The 21,122-nt window shown below is 32.8% G+C and overlaps 2 protein-coding genes across 3 annotated transcripts; one reads left to right on the top strand and one right to left on the bottom strand.

Moving 5' to 3' along the window:
- Positions 1-1,157: 1,157 nt before the first annotated feature.
- Positions 1,158-11,802, bottom strand: LOC134270985 (large ribosomal subunit protein uL4m-like). Its single transcript, XM_062753252.1, has 9 exons — positions 11,675-11,802; positions 4,640-4,721; positions 4,159-4,360; positions 3,847-3,898; positions 3,511-3,628; positions 2,849-3,006; positions 2,579-2,637; positions 2,422-2,495; positions 1,158-1,341 (listed from the first exon to the last, which is right to left on the bottom strand). The coding sequence occupies exons 1-9, from the start codon at positions 11,732-11,734 to the stop codon at positions 1,193-1,195; spliced, it is 954 nt and encodes a 317-aa protein (XP_062609236.1). The 5' UTR covers positions 11,735-11,802; the 3' UTR covers positions 1,158-1,192.
- Positions 11,799-20,043, top strand: LOC134270986 (DNA-directed RNA polymerase II subunit RPB7). 2 transcript variants are annotated; one of them, XM_062753253.1, is made up of 9 exons: positions 11,799-11,816; positions 12,507-12,518; positions 13,959-14,068; positions 14,338-14,497; positions 16,037-16,087; positions 16,265-16,330; positions 16,889-16,960; positions 19,486-19,519; positions 19,948-20,043. In XM_062753253.1, the coding sequence occupies exons 2-9, from the start codon at positions 12,507-12,509 to the stop codon at positions 19,953-19,955; spliced, it is 513 nt and encodes a 170-aa protein (XP_062609237.1). In that variant the 5' UTR covers positions 11,799-11,816; the 3' UTR covers positions 19,956-20,043. The 2 variants fall into 2 exon arrangements, with proteins under 2 accessions (XP_062609237.1, XP_062609238.1); XM_062753254.1 differs by lacking the exon at positions 11,799-11,816 and having other exon boundaries at positions 12,501-12,518.
- The last annotated feature ends 1,079 nt before the right edge of the window (positions 20,044-21,122 follow it).

Below are 21,122 nucleotides of genomic sequence, written 5' to 3'. Positions count from 1 at the left end.
ATAAAATTGAACTGGATAAGAATATTTTACTCATCAAAACATGAAACATAACAATGCAGTTGGATGTAATTGAAATACCATTGCTCATTTACTTGTTAATAAAAACTATTTTAGATTACCTCTTGTAAAATACCAAGTAGAGACAAAGGCATCATTCGAACCCACAGGTTTTGATTCCTAATCATTTTTTATGAAAATACCAATTGTTGAAGCATTTACATACAAAAATGTTCACAGGGTACTATTAATTATTTCGACACTTAGATGGGTAAAATGAAATACATGTATACTGGTGTCTCATTATATCGCGGTACTTAAAACCTTTTGCATAAAAAGTGTAATTCCAATTTTTTACTTTAACTTTCATCAAATAATGTTCATAAACCAAACCATGGCCTAACTTTTTAGTGTCAAATTATTTCCCAAGCTTTCATCATTTAATTTGTAGTCTATTTTTAAAACAGGAAGTCTTAAAATTTATAGTATCGCGGTATGGGAAAACATGAAAAATTATAGTTGGCATGGACTTCAATTCTTATTTTCAAATTTACGATGTAATTCTACATAAAAAAAATAAACAATTATACAAACTAAAGACTTTCAAAACATGAACTTTATTATGAATTTTACTAGTTTATAAAATCAATGGTCTAAATATAATAAAAACGGGATTGGAAATCTGTAAAATTACGTTTTATTTGAATAAAAAAAAATCAGACGCATGTTCCACTATTTTTAATCATCACAAAAATTAACAATTAGACGACAGACAGATAGCCCATCAACAAAAAGGATATAAGCTATTTATCCGAATTTTAGGAATATACCGCGATACAATGGAACCCGCGATATTATGAGAATCGAGTATATATGGGGTCCTTTACAAAAATGCATATTGGACACTGCTTATTTCTCACCCAAGGTGTATTTTTCAAGGATCCCATATATTTGGGGCAGGATACATTGACACTATTGATATGTCACCTCCTACAGTTCTCGGAATATTAACAGAAAAGAAAATTTGTTTTTTTCTCACATTTAGAGTTTCCCCTTGTTACTGTGTTTCAACTCCAAACTTTGCAAAAACTAACATTGCAACTGAACCACTAGTGAACGGTCTTTATAATTATCTTTGATAAAATAAAACAATCAAACAGTCACTAATAAACACATTTTATTGGCAATCTTCAAATCAGTATTGGTCATATCTTTTGTCCATGGTAAACTTGGTATCTCTTCTGTTTCTATGTGAATGAAAAAGTAATTTCTGCTTGATCTTTTCGACAGCAGCAAGTGTCAGTATTAAGGTTTCATGTTTCAACATATCACGCACATTTAATCCTGAAATAGAGGAATGACAGAGCTTATCAACTGAAAAAATGTTGTACTGCATTAAAGACATTGAAAGTTGTAATAATAAGTACAAGGATTTATCATTAATTTTCAACTACACTTTATAATGTTACACTCTTTTTGTATTTTTGTTTGCTAGAAATTTCACTCATTTAATGAAAAAAAAATTTCATCTACAACCTTGATCATTTCACACTCCTTTTGTATTTCAGTTTGCTAGATTTTCACACATTATTTACAGCAAAAAATGATTTTTTTATGCCAAAAGTACAATGTATTGCCAAGAATTGAACTCCAAATATTAGATTGATAAATAAGGAAAGTTTAGAATATTTTATCAGCTTTAAAATGTGTGATTTTCAATGAAAATTAAATACAATAAAAACTTTTTAAAATGTTTAGCAAAATACTAGTTTAAAATTAACATTTTAGGTTTAGCTTCTCTCAAAAATTTATTAGGCTGGTTCAGCGATTGCTTAGCAAGGATACCACAAGGATTTTTTACTTATCAGTCCTTCAGCTCAGGTGAGCTAAAAACTTTTTAAAATGTTGAACAAAATACTTGTTCACATTATTTTCTTAATTTCTCAAAATGTGTGAGCAAATGTTTTATCATTTAAAAAAAAAAAACCTTAGGCCACCTTAAATTGTTCGGTTGTCCTCTCCTGACTGACTGCTAGCTAAAAAGGGCCCGACTCAAATTTTTTTTAAACCTCCAGAAAGCAGTTACCAGTATTTTTTATGCATTCTGTAAAAAAGATTTTGAAAATTCAGCAATGAAACTGAAATTTTCTGAGAAAACAAATTCTCACCTACCTACTAACCCAATTTTTTGATCCCCGAGTCGGGAGAGGGCACACAAACCTTTTTTAAAAGTTGGCCTCATTACAAGACCTTTATCTGTTAAACTTTTTCATTGACAACAAAAATTATCATAGTATGAATAATTCCTTATCAATGAAAATAAATGATTTAAATATTACTTGCTGTCCTACTAACAACTGTTAAGTCAACACTTTTTTAGATATTGTAAATAATCATGAGATTTGAATATGTGATAAATTTTACCATAAACAGGACACAAATTGTATTGTGGAAATTCTGCTAATGCTAACGATGTGTTCTCTGGCATGTAGTCAGTGCTGAAATAAAAGGAGAAAATTGTCAAGACAAACACAAATAAAAAACACAACCAAAATTATTTTTAAAAAATATAAATACTTACTCATCAACAAAGAGGGCCGAGAATCCCCAAAATCTTGTGTCAATTAAATCTTGAATGTACTGTAAAAATAGAAAAAAAAGTTTTTTATATCTATGTTATAAAGTTAAATATTATGCTGAGGCAATCAAAAAACCAGTTATCTATAGGAATTTTTTGTAATACATTTGTACTTCTACTTCAATGTCAGAAAAGTGACATCATAAAATGCACAGCCTTAGATCAAATTTTGTCCAAGAATATGTTACCTGAATACTGTCTAAAATGCATTACCTGTGGATCATCTTCAGGAATTTCCAGCGAGTCTACAATATGCAAATTATTCTGTGCATATTTAAATGAGAGTGCAGTGCAAAGTCCCTGAACTCTGTATCGCTTCGGTAACATGTAAAACAAAGCCTTGGGGCCTCTTGGTCCAAGGGGTTTGGCACCTGTTAAAAAAAAAAGTTTTAAAAAAGATTACATTGTTGTGTTTAATATACTCAAAGTAGTTTAATATTCCTAGCAAAATGTTTTCAGATAAATTCACATGGATTTTTCTGCAAAAGTGGTTTGAAATTGCTTAAGAATACAGTTTACATTACTTCATCGCCTCTTATTGGACCTAAAATCATTCTAATAATAAATGAACTTGTGCTTAAACAGGATATTTTGCTTCAACAATAAAATTCTTTATATGGTTGTTAGCATGGAAATTAATGTTGCAGCTGAAGTGGGTTGGGTAAATTCTTACCACAACAGCTGCAACATTAATTCTCAAACAATCAAACATTCATGTCTGCCTAAATAATGTAGGATTAAGTTTGCTTAATAAGGTATAACATGTATTGATATGTTTCGTTGATGGAACACTACATATTGTAGTGCTCAAGAAATCTTTACAGAAATTAAATTAAAAAAAACTTCAATATTTATATTCAACACACAAACCAGACCTGTTCTAAACATTATGCTGTCCCTATTGCGGTTTCTAGCCCTTCCTGTTCCTTTTTGAGGCATCTGTTTGCGGGTTGTCACATCTAAATCACCTCGACCTGGCGTCCAATTATAATCCTAGAATAATTTTTGTATTTCTTTAAAAAAGTTCATAAATTATCATAAAAACCTGCAATGAATGAAAAAATATTTTTATCTCTCTTAGACTTTTAGTTTTGAATTACAAAAATAAATTCTTAAATTTGTGTCAACCATAATTGTAGTACAAAATTATAAAACCTAAATCCCTTAATGGTATGCACTTTTAACAATGGTAAAAAAAGAAAAATACTTACAATTTTCTTGTAAAACTCCTGCCATCTTAAATTGTGATATAGTATGTCCAACCTGAAAAGAAAGACATATACATCTGAACTATAAAATTTTCCAACCTAGTGTTGCTTGGAGAGAAATCAAAAAATTAAGTGGCAGTCACTCCCCCGTAAAGTTTTTTTATTCTTTATTTTTTTCAAATTATCTGGACAGTGCTTTACGAAAAAAATTCAATCCTCGGGGCTAGAATCTATTTCAAGGCTTCACTTTTGAGTAAACCTGTCTAATATGTTTACATTTTAGGGATACTAATGAGCAGGGTGGTACAAAAGTACCTGGGATGAACAGCAAAAACATCTGGATGGAGATCCACCATGCCAAGTTTGTGATCCTCCACCGTACTAAGTGTTTCTAGCCAGGCTTGGCGAGGTGCCCTGTACTTGTTGGGATACTCCAGCTTCCTCGATGTGATTAAGGGAACTGACTGTGGATTCTGTAGGAATTTGTCATACAGTGTCGGCTCACTGTCTCCCTGGTCTGAAAGAAAATTAATTAATTAAAACATGAGCTGAGGTTTTTTTTAAAAGAATTTTTTAATTACTAATTTTTGTGCTCAGTTTGGACTAAGGAATAATTAGCTGTTTTTATTTATTTTCAAATATATGTACCAGAAAAAACGTATTTTGAATAAAAAAAATATTCAAAATGAAAAATACCTGCATTACTGTAACTTACTGTGTTCTGTACTTTTTCTGTATGTATATGTACCACAAAAAAATGTATTTTGAATAAAAAATTATTCAAAATGAAAAATACCTGCATTACTGTAACTGTGTTCTGTGCTTTTTGCATTGCTCTCTATTTTCTGATGACAAAGACTACTTCTTAGCAAACATCGCTATTTAAAAAAATAAGCATAGTTAATATGTATAAATTATAAAAAAAAAAAAAACCCAAAAACAAAAACAAATGATGATAATTTATAGACCCTCAAAATGTATACATTTATTTGTAAACAAATATACAGTAAAGGAAAAGAATTAAAATCGTGAAGAACTGAAATGGCAAATAACATTTGACATTAAACAACAATTTCGTAACATGATCAGGAAAATATGGCAATCATTAGTTTGATACTAATGTTACGAATTTGACATTCTCCACTATCGTTATGAATAAGTAAACAAGATGTTTATTGTGATATGAATCGTTAAAATAATGATTCGATGAATGATTGGATGATAAATATATTATAGACATTTATTCTTATATGTACTTGTTATTATTGATTAATGTTATTTGAATTCATGATGAGCTAGGTGCAAATTGTTCACCTCGTACCGAATTTCCTTCATGTTTTGAGGAATACGCAACGTAAATAAACCATTGACTGCATCATAAATGCTTTTACAGAGTACTAAATGTGCTTACCTTTGATAATTGGGATAATTAATAAATCCATTCACTGATAATTACAGTAAACCTTACAATTACACTTTGCTTTTCATGCTAAGCGGTAAAAGATGTAAACTACATTCGGAACACCTCGGATGCGTATAATAGTTAAACGCATCCGAAGCTTTCCGGCTATTCGAAGTAATGGCGCCAAATCTCATGCAATATACTAGTACGTCATAATGGGTGTAAAGGCTTTATATACGAGCTCCCCGGGCTCTGACGGTCAGACGCCTGCGGTCTCACCCACGGAAAGGTCTACCTGACGGACCAACTCCGAACAAGGCAGTCTCCCCATCACAAAAGGGTTCTGTTTTAGACAGAGAGACAAATTGACATGATGGGTAATTATTAACCTGAATTTGTTAGCAACATTTGATTGCGTTATTCATTCATTTTACTCAGACACAAAGTTGAATTCATTCAATGTTATTGTTTATTGTTGCACAAGAAGTGACCTGAACTTGATATTTATAATTCCTGACATTATTACTGACAACAAACTAACAAATGCATGGTGCATTGTATTGAGTTTTGTTGAGATGTTAGCATAACTTTTTGTCCCTATACAATTAGTTGTTTGCTGCATCCTTTGAATGTTAACAAATGCTAAACGCATTGTATTGAGATATTAGCATAACTTTTTGTCCCTATACAATTAGTTGTTTGCTATAACCTGACATTTTATATTTATACTCAATAAGTGAAGAAATCACTAGTTCAATCTTTATTCAAGGCCTAAGGATACAAGGTCTATTCATGTTTATTAAGGGGTTTGTTTAAGGGTGGTTTTATAAATTAATATTTTGTTGGAAAGGGTGGTTGTTTGTTTTTATTTCAGGTGAGGACCGCAGAGCCAAAGAAGAGTATTTTTGTATGTTTATTGAATAAAATCTAATAAAATATTAAAAAACAAATTATATCCTGTTGTCTTTCGTTCAACATTCAGATTAAGGAGCCCCACAATGTTACGCCGCTAAACATCTAAAGCCGTAAGTCGTGACAATTGGTGTCAGAAGTGGGATAAAGTCTTCCTTTTATTCTGGTTGATCGAAAGTCTACATCAGGATCTTACAAAATTGACATCTAAGTCTTGTTAAGTCTATTGACAACGACAAGCACATTATAACACATAAAATTTGTGTTGCAATAACAAAATGTCAAATAAAAACAGCCAATTTGAAGCTTCTGAGGAGAATGGGTGCAGGTCCTGCGATCTGAATGATGACATCACTTGTGATGAGTATCAAAGGTCCGGTACCTCTTCTCCTACACAGAAATCAGGCTCTGACAAGGCTGAAAATGTAAATGAACTTTTGTTAAAAGCTGTAGAAATGATGAACAAAGAAGTCTTAAACATGAGACAAGACATTGATGAACAATTATCAAACATGAGACGAGATTCTCGTCAATTACAAAAACAAGTAGATGAATTAAAACAAAAGGGGACCCCCAAAGATAATGCATTCAGATATCAAGTGCATGGGTGTAGAGAATCCCTGGGTCTTCATGATCAGTCTCCTATCATTGGGGCTGGAGAAAGTATTGGTCACATAGAAACCCCTGCAAGGAAGATAAATTACAATGAAAATAGAGTTCCTTCCCCTTTCAATTCCAAACCTATTGTATCTATTAAACCACCTACATTTGATGGGTCAGAAGATTTTGGGGATTATCTTGCCCAGTTTGAAATCTTGGTCGATCTACATGGTTGGAATTACAGAGCAAAGTCACTATACCTAGCTAGCAGTTTAGCGGGAGGGGCTCGTGCACTTTTAAGTGAACTTAACGAAGTTCAGCGCAGAGATTATGATTCCCTAGTCAAGATTCTTGATAGACGTTATGGTTCAGTTGAACGATCTGAAATGTTCAGAGCTAAGTTAAAGACAAAAACAAAGGGTGACAAAGAATCTTTATCTGAGCTTGCACAATCTATCAAGAGACTTACTAGGCAAGCATATCCTACTGCTGATTCAAACTTGACAAATGTTCTATCATTAGATCACTTCATTGATGCACTTCCCGATCCGGATATGCGCCTTCGCTTGAGAGAAAGTAGACCCAGAGACATTAATGAGGCTGAGATATTGGCTATAAGACTTGAAACCCACAAACTGGCTGATGCACAGAGGGTAAAAGTTGTCAATGCCATACATCCAGAAATGGACACCAATCTCCTCGCCTCAATCAAACAAGAAAATAGGGTCTTGAGAGATGATCTCCAATCACTTACAAAAGAGATTAGATCACTCCTTAAAGATGGTCTTCATTCAAGACCTAACTTTTCTCATTCAAGCGAGGTGCATACCCGGTTCAGGAATGCACAATATGATCAACAGAGCAATCAGTTTCATAGGCAGCCATACAATGCAAACAATTTTGAGAAAAGAAACGCTTACCAAAATAGACAATATCACAATGGTCACTTCCAATCCTCAAATCAGGGAAACTTTCCCGTGTCGAATTCAGGGGGCGGAAGTCGACAAAGCGCAGGGGTAGGCCCCAATCACTGTTAAACAAAGTTGAAACAAGAGGACCTCTTCCTGCTGGAAGAAGTGAGTGTATTAAAAAGAGTCCTCAAAATACAGTTAATGTAACTGAGAATGAAAATATGATGAACAATAAACCAAAAAATGATATTGAGAAAATTGTTATGTGTGAAAATGCACCTAAAAATGAGAGAGTAGGTGATGTAAAGGGATGTGGTGAAGCAATTTTTGTAGTAGGCAAAATTGAGAACACTCCGACTACAATGATGGTCGACACAGGAGCTAGTGTAACAATTATTAGCTCAGATTTTGCAGACAGTTCAGAGTTGAAGGGGAAATTAGATTTGAACCCTTCATTTGTAAATCTAACCTCTGTTAGTGGGGAGAAAATAGCTGTCCTAGGGGAATGCCTAGTGGAAATATGTGTGGGAGATGTTACTGTGAATCATAATGTTTTAGTGGCTAATATCCAAAACGAATGTATTTTGGGTTTAGATTTCATGAAAGACCACAACTGTGATGTTCTGTTGAACAAAATGAAACTTAGAATAAAGGGGATAGATGTTTCTTGCTTTACACATGAAACTTTAAATAAGCAATGTTGTAAGGTATTTTTGACGGAAACTATAGAGATTCCCCCTCTCAGTGAATTTATTGCCCCGGCTAAAGTGGAAAACCCATTATTTAATGACAAGGTTACTTTGTTAAAGCCTGTGGCAAAGTCTTTAGATAAACATGGTGTATTAGTTCCCAAGATTTTGGCAAAAGTTGAAAATGATAGAGTACCTGTTCGATACATGAACTTAGGTGATAAGAGTGTTAAAATTTTCAAAGGGACTGTTGTGGCAAATTTAGAAGATACTTCAGGGATCAATCAAAGTACTCCCCAATCAATAAATGTTTTGACAAAACAGGAAAAGAAAACAAATGAAAATTTTCCTGAACATTTGAAGTCTGTGTTTGAGAATTCTTGTAAAAATATTGATCAAGAACAACAGCAAAAATTAAGAGAATTGCTAAAAGAATTTCAGAGTAGTTTCTCAATTAAATTTTCTGATATGGCTAGACCCTTGCACAAACTGACTGAACAAAGTCATAAATTTGTTTGGGGTGAAGACTGTCACAAATCTTTTGACAAGCTAAAGCGTGCCCTAACAAGTTCACCTATTTTATCTGACAGGGACTATGGGCAAGGAGGTAAACTACCTTGTTAGTTTAACTTTAGATCCTAACACAAAGAGCTTAAAAATACCTGAAAACTGTTCTGTCACAACCAGATCTTGTGGTAAATCTGCTCTGCCCTTTTGATATCCCTACAAAACAAACTGAAAATGTAACAAACAATGAAACTGATGGTGAGAATAAACCAACATGGTTTTGAAGTAGCTAGACAATATGAATATTTGACATTTGCTGATTTTTCGTATGAAATTTTAATTGTTTTCTTGAACATTCTCGCAAAAATGAGAAGAGATTATTTATGTTGAGTTTTTATACTGTCGATGATCTGTGAATATTTGATCTATAATATCTAATTGTATTCATGCACTTACTTCATGCATTCTATGCATCAAGCAGTCATATTATGAATCTTATTACAATGATTGATTGATATTGATATTATGCATAAGTGAAATATTGTTCAACTTACCTTTACTTACCTTTGATTTTTCTCTTGGTACATCGCTACATGTCATGTTGTTGAGGGTACCTCAGATAATGGGAATCCTAAAAAATATGGATCAGCAATGAAACAGATTGAATCATTTTGACGTATTTATACTTCACAGAATGTTTGACTGATGTCAATTTGAATTTGAATTGTGCAGTTGTTGTTTTCGCACAAATGCTACAAAACAACGCATAAATATATCTGCTTATAGTCAGATCAAATAGAATATATAACGAGCATTCAAATTCTACTTACTGACGGTTGCATTTAGTCCAGTTTTTGCAAGTATTTTGGACGAACTTCGTGAAACATTCAGTGGCGATTCATTTCTCAACTTGAGGATTTGACGTCACGCCTTTTAATAAGTCGTACGAAGACATGTCATGAAATCTACTTTCGTTTTGAAAATACGACGAAGCGTCGTGCTTATTGAATTTGAGCATTGTAATAGATTGAATGTTATGTGATTCTACATATTTGATTTTGTTTAATACAATTTAAAGTTTGCTTATGATAGAGTGAACTTACAGTTTAAATTGGATATCCCGAAGACTATATTTCGAGATAACCAGATAATCGAGATATTGAGGTTTTTGTTCACTGAACATTAATTTAGATTGTTTATTGTTGAATGTTTGTAGACATTCGGGGACGAATGTTAAATAGAGAAGGGGGCCGTGTTACGAATTTGACATTCTCCACTATCGTTATGAATAAGTAAACAAGATGTTTATTGTGATATGAATCGTTAAAATAATGATTCGATGAATGATTGGATGATAAATATATTATAGACATTTATTCTTATATGTACTTGTTATTATTGATTAATGTTATTTGGAATTCATGATGAGCTAGGTGCAAATTGTTCACCTCGTACCGAATTTCCTTCATGTTTTGAGGAATACGCAACGTAAATAAACCATTGACTGCATCATAAATGCTTTTACAGAGTACTAAATGTGCTTACCTTTGATAATTGGGATAATTAATAAATCCATTCACTGATAATTACAGTAAACCTTACAATTACACTCTGCTTTTCATGCTAAGCGGTAAAAGATGTAAACTACATTTTTAACACCTCGGATGCGTATAATAGTTAAACGCATCCGAAGCTTTCCGGCTATTCGAAGTAATGGCGCCAAATCTCATGCAATATACTAGTACGTCATAATGGGTGTAAAGGCTTTATATACGAGCTCCCCGGGCTCTGACGGTCAGACGCCTGCGGTCTCACCCACGGAAAGGTCTACCTGACGGACCAACTCCGAACAAGGCAGTCTCTCCAAGGGTTCTGTTTTAGACAGAGAGACAAATTGACATGATGGATAATTATTAACCTGAATTTGTTAGCAACGTTTGATTGCGTTATTCATTCATTTTACTCAGACACAAAGTTGAATTCATTCAATGTTATTGTTTATTGTTGCACAAGAAGTGACCTGAACTTGATATTTATAATTCCTGACATTATTACTGACAACAAACTAACAAATGCATGGTGCATTGTATTGAGTTTTGTTGAGATGTTAGCATAACTTTTTGTCCCTATACAATTAGTTGTTTGCTGCATCCTTTGAATGTTAACAAATGCTAAACGCATTGTATTGAGATATTAGCATAACTTTTTGTCCCTATACAATTAGTTGTTTGCTATAACCTGACATTTTATATTTATACTCAATAAGTGAAGAAATCACTAGTTCAATCTTTATTCAAGGCCTAAGGATACAAGGTCTATTCATGTTTATTAAGGGGTTTGTTTAAGGGTGGTTTTATAAATTAATATTTTGTTGGAAAGGGTGGTTGTTTGTTTTTATTTCAGGTGAGGACCGCAGAGCCAAAGAAGAGTATTTTTGTATGTTTATTGAATAAAATCTAATAAAATATTAAAAAACAAATTATATCCTGTTGTCTTTCGTTCAACATTCAGATTAAGGAGCCCCACAATGTTACGCCGCTAAACATCTAAAGCCGTAAGTCGTGACACTAAGAAGGGTCCAAATAATTAAACTTTTGTTAGTGCCATTAAAATCTTACCAGAGACGTACTATAAGAGAGGGATCTTGTACGTCTCTGGTTGTACATATATTAAAAAATGTGAATTCGAATTTCCTCTGCTATCCTTTTGCATTTCTTGCACTTCATGAGCAACGCATGTAACTAAGACAAGACTTACTTCAAAACCTGTTTTTATGAACACATTATGCTTATGATTAAGAAAATATATACCTTGAATTCAACGTGTGGAGATACTTTGATACCTATTTTTCTGCATGCTTGTGAAAACATCTTTTTTAATTCGTACCGCTGTTATTTCAATCCGAATAAACTTTGTTCAATCTAATATGTACTTCCGCTTGCAGCTAGAAGGGTGCGTCGATTTACCCAAAAGGACCCAAAAGGAACCCAAAAGGACCCAAAAGGAACCCAAAAGGACCCAAAAGGACCCAAAAGGAAATCAAAAGGACTCGAATTAATATATTATAATACACTGAAAAATAATAATTTGAATTAAATTATGAATATTATATTATAAATTTACCTAAAAATTGGCAAAAACATACATTTATATTGTTGCAACTTTTCTTAAAGAAATAACATACGACTTTTATAACACATCAATCATTAAATCTGGTCAGATATGCTTTGATTTCTTTTAGCTGAATTTAACAAAGTGCACTGTATTATTCTATTTCTCCTTCTGTTTTATTATATCTTATTATATGATATTTGATAAATAAAGAAATAAGTTTATTTAATGACATGTTCTAGGCATATGGTATCGAGGATGGGTGGGGGTGAGGGATGGGGGGGCCTCCCACCTCCACCCAAACACGCACTTTACCCTCAAAAAACTAGTTTTAGTTTTAATAAAATATGAAAGTATTCATTATATATCCATTTAATCTCTTTATTTCAAGTCCTTTTGGGTCGTTCTTAATTTCCTTTTGGGTCCTTTTGGGTTCCTTTTGGGTCCTTTTGGGTTCCTTTTGGGTCCTTTTGGGTTCTTTTGGGTCCTTTTGGGTCCTTTTGGGTAAATCGACGCACCGCAGCTAGAAAGATGTTTTACCATGTAAGATATTTGTTTTGTAGATGTTTTAATGAATAATAGCCATTTTTACTCATATTTTGTATTAGGTTGAACTAATATTACATTATTTTAATGTTTTCTTAAGTCTTTTTAAGATTTAACAATATGTATGTGCTTAAAAAAGCATTTAATGTCATTGTCAGAAGGCCCTATATGATATGCATTAACCAGGTACATCAACCCCGATAAAGGTATATAGCTTGATAAAGCTATATAGCTTTATTAAGGTATTTAAAATACCTTGATCAAGGTATTTTATGTAATGAAAATTCAAAAAAATTCTTTAAAAATTAAATACTGAAAGTCGAGTTCTGAGTTTTTGACAGTGTGTCTATTCGTGCATGAAAAAAACTCTGGTATCAAAAAGAAAGCATAAAATAATGTCTCCTCTTACGACACGTTTTTATACTGATTTGTTTGTGTTTGAGTACTTTACATGCATGGGTGAATTTACTGACAACAACTCAGAGCTCGACTGTCAGTAATTAATTTTTAAAGAATTTTTTTTATTACATAAAATACCTTGATCAAGGTATTTTAGATACCTTGATAAAGCTATATAGCTTTATCAAGCTATATACCTTTATCGGGGTATTGTGCTGGACCTGTTAACAAAGAACAAAAGTTAAAGAAGTGATCATGACAGTACTGTCTGAATTAACTGCTTGATACTTCTGATATTCTTCTTACACAAATTGGGAGAAAGGAAGATAATATTCTGCTTTGAAACAATAGTTCACGTAATGTTTTTAAAGCAAGTTACAAACTAACAAACAAACAAACTAACAAAACTATGAATCATAGGTGCTCAGTTTCAGTATGGTGTATTTGGTATTAATCTCTATGTTGTACGCTACTAGATATACTGATTATAATAAATATTGAAAATCACTGAGATTCATTTTAAATAATCATATATCTTGTACATAAAAAAGAGAGAAGGATTTCTTTTACATAAAAAAGAGAGAGGGATGACAGTCACAGTCTTGGATTCCAGGGGGTGCATTATTTCTCATGTAGTTTTTATAAATATTGTTATTATCTTAACAGAAAGTGTCAGGTGAAATCTAGCAGTAAGCTGGAATAGATTACCTCCTTTCTATACTCTGCAGATTGGCACATGCCATATAAAACAGTGTACTGATCAGAACATCTTTGATGCATAAAACTGATGACTGAAATTGAAAGCAACTGATTAATGATTTATTAAAGTCCACTCCAGAGAAGGCTGATGCCCTGCCAAGTTTGTTCTCTCTAGACTTTATGTGTGACACCTCTCCATGTTACATAAAAAAATTAAATACATTCTTCATCTCCAGAAACATCTCCATCTTCATTTCCAGCCTGTGTCAATTCCTTTGTAGTTGTACTTGTTTGTAAATAATTTTGGTATTTACGTACATGTTATTTTATAAATTGTAGGTATCATTAGAACACGAAATTCTTCTTCATCCAAGATATTTTGGTCCCAATTTACTCAACATTGTAAAACAGAAACTGTTTACAGAGGTTGAGGGAACCTGCACTGGCAAGTAAGTTGTTACTGATTAAAGTAAAATATTAATAGAAATAGTAATTCCCATTTAAATTACAAAAGACACTTCATTTTTCACAGGATTCAAAAATCACAAGATTCAAAAATAATTAGAATTCCAAACTCTTAAATGAAAGATTAAGCAATTGTATTGATTAAGTTATATTTTGATGGAAATACATTATACAATTATTATGCAAATGAAATCATCTACATCTTAATGTTATTGTCTTACAAAAAATTGAACACTTTGACTTTGTTTTACAGATATGGTTTTGTTATAGCAGTAACAACTATTGATAACATTGGAGCAGGGACAATACAGCCCAGTCGAGGATTTGTGGTGTACCCAGTCAAATACAAAGCCATTGTGTTCAGACCGTTTAAAGGAGAGGTTCTTGATGCTGTGGTAACACAAGTTAATAAGGTACCAGTATTATACATGACAAGGATAGTTTTAAAAAGAATGTGTTAACTAAGGAAAATAATTCAGAAAAAATTCTAAAGTTCTCTTATTTAATAAATCTTGAAAGAAAAAATATGTTTAATTATCTCTTTCTGTCTCTCTCTTTTTAGGTCACCTGAGTAAACTCAGTTGACCTATTGCTATCCGTTTTCGTCCGTCGTCGTTCGTTGTGCATCGTGCGTTAACATTTGAACATTTTCACTTCTTCTCTGCAACCACTGAACTAATTTCAACCAAATTTGGCACAAAGCATCTATGGGTGAAGGAACAAAATTTGTGAATTTCATGATCCCTGCCCCCCTGGGGCCTGAGGGGTGGGGCCAAAACCACTAAAATTAATGCAATCTTTAAAAATCTTCTTCTTTACTCCTGGACATCAAGCAGTCAAACTGTTTGCATGATTGTAATCAGCATTGAGTCCTCTACCAAAATTATGAAATTCATGGCCCTAGGGTCAGGGGTTCTAGTGCTAGGGCAGGGCTAAATAAGTATATAGTGAAAATGCATTATTTCTTTGAAAATCTTCTTCTCTGCTCCTGGGTATTAAATAAACCAACTAAGTACATGGTTATGATGAGCAAGAATGCCTCTACCAAAATTGTGAATTTTATGGCCCCAGGGTCAGGAGTTCTGGTGTTAGGGCTGGGCTCTATTGATTATTTAGTGAAAATGCATGAATTCTTTGAAAATCTTCTTCTCTGCTCCTAGGTATTAAATAAACTAAGTACATAGTTATGATGAGCAAGAATGCCTCTTCCAAAATTATGAATTTCATGGCCCCAGTGTCGGGGTTCTGGTTTTAGGACGGGGCTCCATTGATTATATAGTGAAAATAGATTAAATCTTTGAAAATTTTCTTCTCTGATCCTGGGTATTAAGCAGATGAACTACCTATATAGTTATGATGAGCAAGGGCCATAATCTTCCAGAATTGTGCATTTCAAGGCCCCAGGGTGAGGGGTACCATAGAGGGGGGGGGGGGGCTGTACTTATATACTGAAAATGAATGAATTGTTTGAAATCTGCTTCTTGGTATTAATCAAATATTTTTGAAAAGCAAGGATGCCTTTTCAAAAATTGTGCAATGAGTGGATCTAGGCCTAAGGGTCAGGGGTTCATGTGTGGTAGGGGCACTACTGATTATTGCTGAATATTACTGATTAGTTGAAATGCATTTTTTATTCCCCTACCTTGCCTATGGGTATGAAGTAACTAAACTAAGCAACTGCTAAGTGTATACATGTAGTTATGATGATCAACGGTGCCTCTTTCAAAATTGTGAATGCCATAGATCTGGCTTAAAACATGAATCAAATTCAATCACTGGAAAGTTGTTGCATAATGCTCAGGTGACCTATAAGGCCCATGGGCCTCTTGTTATCATACATATTTATGCCCAAAATTTTAGCATATGTGTATTGCTTATTGCTGCATATTTGAACATCAATAGGTGTACTTTATTTGTCCCTTCAATTTTTATGTGTGCTCTATGTATTACAGGTTGGATTATTCACAGAAATAGGACCCTTATCTTGTTTTGTATCAAGACATGTAAGTTCTTTTAATCATGATTTTTTTTTCTAAATGAAATTTTATTTTTAATAATTCAATAGATGCATCTTTTTTTTTTTTTTTTTGGATTTTCTTGGGGCTTTTCTAAGGAAATGAAAGTATCAATACCTTTTATTATGAACATAAAGTAACCTATTGTAATTTCCATTTTCAAAGTCAATACCAGCTAACATGGAGTTTGACCCAAATTCAAATCCACCTTGCTACAAAAACAAAGAGGAGGTAAGTAAAACAAAAGTACAGGTATTTACAAAGTATGTATTATGACGACCTATAGTTTATTAATCCATCCCATTCTTTTGGATGAGACTATATAAATCAAACACATTCCCAGTAGATGCTGGCACAAAAATGATTCCTTGCTGCTCATTGACGATAAGTGCAGGTTATAAGTTAAAATTTGCCATCATCCACCAATAACTGAAGGCTTCTCAATTTGATTAAAGTGCTGAAAGGGACAAACAGCAGAAGAATAAACCCATTAACATCACTGCATGTGTGTGAATAAGTTTTAAAAAATAAGTTGAAAAAAGTCAAGTTTCGGCATCTTACTCTGAGAAACTGTCATACACGTATTGAAAAAGTCTTTAATGACATGGAACACAGATGGAATATTTCAAAGGCCATCAATAGGATGTTGAATAAGTGAACAAGTTATTAAACTTGGAAACTGAACCAATGAAAGAAAAACCATTCGCCATATAAATTATATTTAAAAGCAATGATTTTTTTTAACAAGTAAATCATTTATAATGAGAAATTTTGTAATTTTCTTTCTAGGATGAGGTCATTCAACAAGATGATGAAATCAGACTCAAAATAGTGGGAACAAGAGTTGATGCTAAAGATATAGTAAGAAGAACTACATTGCTATTTGCTAATATTTGTAAACTTCAGTTGTGGCGACTTTATATATATGTACATGCTTATGAGGACCCTGCTTTGCAGGTGTCCCATCGTTACCACTCTGTCCCTCTTCTTTCTTATCTGCTTGTCTGTCCAACTTATTTTATCTGTCCAGAGCATATTTTTCTCTCACCTTGGTCTAGGCAGACTAATACTTCACCAATAAAGTGCTCATATGTGCTGTGACCTAGATCTGATTTGCTATTATAGAAATTATATCCAGGGTCAATGTCAGAAACCCCTTTTGGGTAAAATCCATACCCAGTGCATATTTTCTCTTTTGTTGTTCCTACCAATAGTGTGACAATTTGTCAAAATTATCATGAGACTTTTACCCAATTTTCTGGATCTTTGGTCAAGGAAAAAACAAATCTTTTTCTTAAATCCTTGTCTGGAGTATATTCAGTATTTTTTCTTCCCTGGACCTAATTTTGATTTCTTTTCATCAATCTGATTAAAATCAGATCCTTTGATCCGCTCACATAGATCGCTACACAAGGATCTGAAGAAACCCCATTCAGGGTCATCTCCTGGTGACCTTTCTACTAAAAATATTAATGAAAATTTTGACCAATCAGAGAGGTCGTACTTAAGCGACATTCAGGAAAACAAAATTAGAAGTGAAAGTAGCTGCAGAGAAGATCTTATCGTTTCGTACAAAACAAAGAGCTAAAAAACAAGACAAAAGCACGTACTTATTATATTACTGTACAGAAAAGACTGTGGCCTTTCTCTTGACAGGCTACAGAAACTAGGTCACGATTTTTCCATTCTTGTATCATCGGGCCTTTCCCCTCTGTGACTGAATTCCGAGATACTTTCCAATTCTCCAAAGTAAATATTTGATTGGATAATTCAAAGGTCACCAGGAGATGACCCCGAATGGGGTTTCTTTAGATCCTTGTGTAGCGATCTATGTGAGCGGATCAAAGGATCTGATTTTAATCAGATTGTCTTTTCACTAATTTAAAAGTGCTTTAGGGAAGAGGATGTGTTGACCTTTAACCAATTCTCTGGATCATAGTTTAAGGTGAAGGAAAAAAATCCTTTGTCTGGGGCACACTTCCTCCCTCCTTGGTCCTGTCTTGCTCAAACTTCACATATAAAGTGCTCATAGATAGAGGATGTTTAATAACCTTGGCCAATTTGTTAATTTGTCCATGTTTTAAATCTGTTCTTTTTTCTCTCATTCCTTGATTCTTTCTTGGCTAGAACAGTCCACAAATTGTCCTGGAGTAGAGAAACTAGTGACCTCTAACCAGTTCATTAAAATCCATTGTAAATATAATCTCTTTTAATCCTTGTCTGAAGCTTATAATTTTTTGTCCTGTAGCCCTGTCTGGTTCATGTTTTATCCATAAAGTGCTCAAACTTCATTGTGGGTAAACATTGACTTTGAACCCAATGTTATAGATTCAGGGTCAAGATTATAGCACATCTCTGTCATGAGCTTATTTTTTCATTAGTTCCCACCCCATCAGTGCCCATAGATAAAGATGTAACATCATGTAAGTCAAGATCAAGCCCAAAATACATTTTTCGTAAAAGTCAATTTCATCATAATGACCCCTTGCATTACCATGTATTAGTACAAGGTAATACCATGTATTATTACCATGTACCAATACATTTTTTTTTGCCTAGTGAGAGAGAGAGAGAGAGAGAGAGGGGGGGGGGGTAATACGTTTTCTGAGATTATATATTTGTACATCTTACTTATATATATTGAATAGATAGATTCTCACAAATTTACTTTCTTTCAGTCACCTTCTCTATTATACTTTTTAAAAGAGAATGGTAAAAATATTCTCCTTGTTTTTATATATCTTGTACATACCCTGGTATGAATAATGTTTCATTTGATATTGGATTCATCTTTGGCTGTGTTGACTATTTTGTACCGTTTTTATTAAAGATCTAGATCTTTTGAAAATAACATATCATGTAACTCTTTATTTTAAAGCCCACCCGCATCCCACCCAAAAAAGTTATTCAAATTCTTAAAAAAAATCTTTATACTCTTCGGAAATGATACAAATCCATTCAATTTAAGGCTTCCGTAGTTATGAAATGTGTAGGTTTTTGTGTGTGTGTGTGTGTGTGTGTGTGTGGGTGTGGGTGTGTGTGTGTGTTGTTTTGTTCGGACTGGGGGTAAACTTTTTTATTATAAAGGACGTAAAATAAAGATAGTATTTACTATAACCTTAGATTTTTCAATCAAATCTCTTTGCTTGAGAGTATTATGGGGGGGGGGGGGGGGGTAAGGACAACTCTGTTTTTCAAAAATTGTGGATCTTTTTATAATGCTGGTATTCTCGTGGGCATCAAGTTCTGATTTCTGATAAAATGATTAAAAATACATAAATGTAAGATATGTTAGCACAATTTTATGTTAAATTTTTGTGCTTTAAAAAAAGAAATTGGTTCCTCCATGGGTATCATTTTTAATCTTTGTATTATGTATTTTTCAGTTTGCAATTGGAACCTTAATGGATGATTATTTAGGTGAGTACTTTCTCTCTCTTATTGCTATTAAGAGATTTTTTTCTTTTTACCATATATAGAAATTTGTAATTTATTTTTAGCAAGAGGTAATTTTAGTGATTTTAAAATGCTAAACTAAAGAAAGTATTACAAATAAAATGCAATTAATTTTCAGTGATCTCAGGACTTTCACTAATAATGCCAAAATTAAATACTTGCTAAAATTCTACTTATACGGTATATACATGTATTAATGTTATTATTGCTAAAAAAAAATAACAGATAGATAGGCAAACATAAAAAAACATTTTTCCTTATTATTTGTGGGTTCTCCCCAAAAAATGCATTTTTTCCCATTGAAATTCTTATAAATACATTGTAAAGATAAAACACTATGTACCAGAATTAAAACATGTACATGTACTTAAAATATGGTTTTCTATTTACAGGATTGTAAGCTGTACAGGAAGACAGACTTTTATTCATTATCATTGTCATAATGTCATTGTAAATAGGATTCACTCATTAAACTTTAAAAACAGAAATATTTTCACTCATTATTTTAGAAGAAATGAAAACATATGAGAGGAACGATATGCTTAGTAACTGCTCTCATGCAATGGAACAAAGATAAAGGATGAAAATATAAATGTGTTTTCATTTCTTGATTTCAAAAGGTATGATTTCCTAGTTAGACTCAAGAGCCATTCCAGTTTCTGAAACTTTCTTTTCATTTTATCTTCTATGGTTTTGATCTTATTTCAGTAAAACATGGTACAATTACATCAAGATACACACTAACATATTTTTTTTAAAAATTTATAATAATGATAATTGTTTAACTAGATTTACTAGATATATTAAATGTGATGTATTTTTGCATGATGTTCTTTCTCTACCCCACCCCCGAAAACGAACCCCCTATCCCCCACCCGAAAAAAAAACATACAGGGGAATGTTTACATAACATACCGTTTTTAAAGAGGATCAGTTTTGTAACTTTACTGTTTAATAACTTCACAAACTTAAAACTAGAAGTCTCTGTCGAGACTGTAGCTCTACTAGTTTGTACTTACCGGTATAATAAAGAAAAGAAAAGTAACAGTTGGGACTTAAAAACTTTACAAAAGCAATAAATAGAATAATGATCCTTGATTAAGTCTCTTTTTGAGGCAAGATTGCAATAAGGCTACAGCTGTAGGAGTAGTTTTTAATAAGTTTTTACTGAATTTTCAATTTAAATTACTATGGAAACATAAATCATTAAAATCAAAAACACAAAACTGTTAATTATGTACAGTGGGGCCTCATTTATCCGGACGCTTTGATTCCTAGTCAATTTGTCCGGATATCTGAATTACCAGTTAAACAAGACAAAATAACATTAAAAAATTCTGTTCCGATGAAAAGTCGTCCTGATACTGAAACATCCGGATATCTGAAGGTCCACTGTATCTCAGTGTACTTGCATGCCAAATTATATTATAATCAGACTCAAACTGTTTTTGGAGTAGCATTTTAAAAGTATTTCACAGATATTTCTAATTTTAGTAACCAAGGCAACACCATTAATTGAAAACCGATACACAGAATTATGTATCTTCGTGTAGTCTACTTGTGTGCC

Source organism: Saccostrea cucullata, unplaced genomic scaffold (assembly GCF_032062105.1).
Source record: "Saccostrea cucullata isolate Sc308-1 unplaced genomic scaffold, CSIRO_AGI_Scuc_v1 ctg1567, whole genome shotgun sequence".
Classification (NCBI taxonomy): Eukaryota; Metazoa; Mollusca; class Bivalvia; order Ostreida; family Ostreidae; genus Saccostrea; species Saccostrea cuccullata.
Note: the sequence above shows the minus strand (reverse complement) of the source record. Positions and strands in the feature narration are given on the sequence as shown.

Excerpts from the sequence above, each read along its gene's own strand:
- LOC134270985 (XM_062753252.1), bottom strand. The coding sequence starts at position 11,734 with ATGTTTTCACAAGCATGCAGAAAAATAGGTATCAAAGTATCTCCACAC. Across the intron at positions 4,361-4,639 it reads ACACAGTTACAGTAATGCAG|ACCAGGGAGACAGTGAGCCG; the intron begins GTATTTTTCATT and ends ATTTTCTTTCAG. Across the intron at positions 3,007-3,510 it reads CAGCATAATGTTTAGAACAG|GTGCCAAACCCCTTGGACCA; the intron begins GTCTGGTTTGTG and ends TTTTTTTAACAG.
- LOC134270986 (XM_062753253.1), top strand. Across the intron at positions 14,069-14,337 it reads GAGGGAACCTGCACTGGCAA|ATATGGTTTTGTTATAGCAG; the intron begins GTAAGTTGTTAC and ends TTTGTTTTACAG. Across the intron at positions 16,088-16,264 it reads CTTGTTTTGTATCAAGACAT|TCAATACCAGCTAACATGGA; the intron begins GTAAGTTCTTTT and ends CCATTTTCAAAG.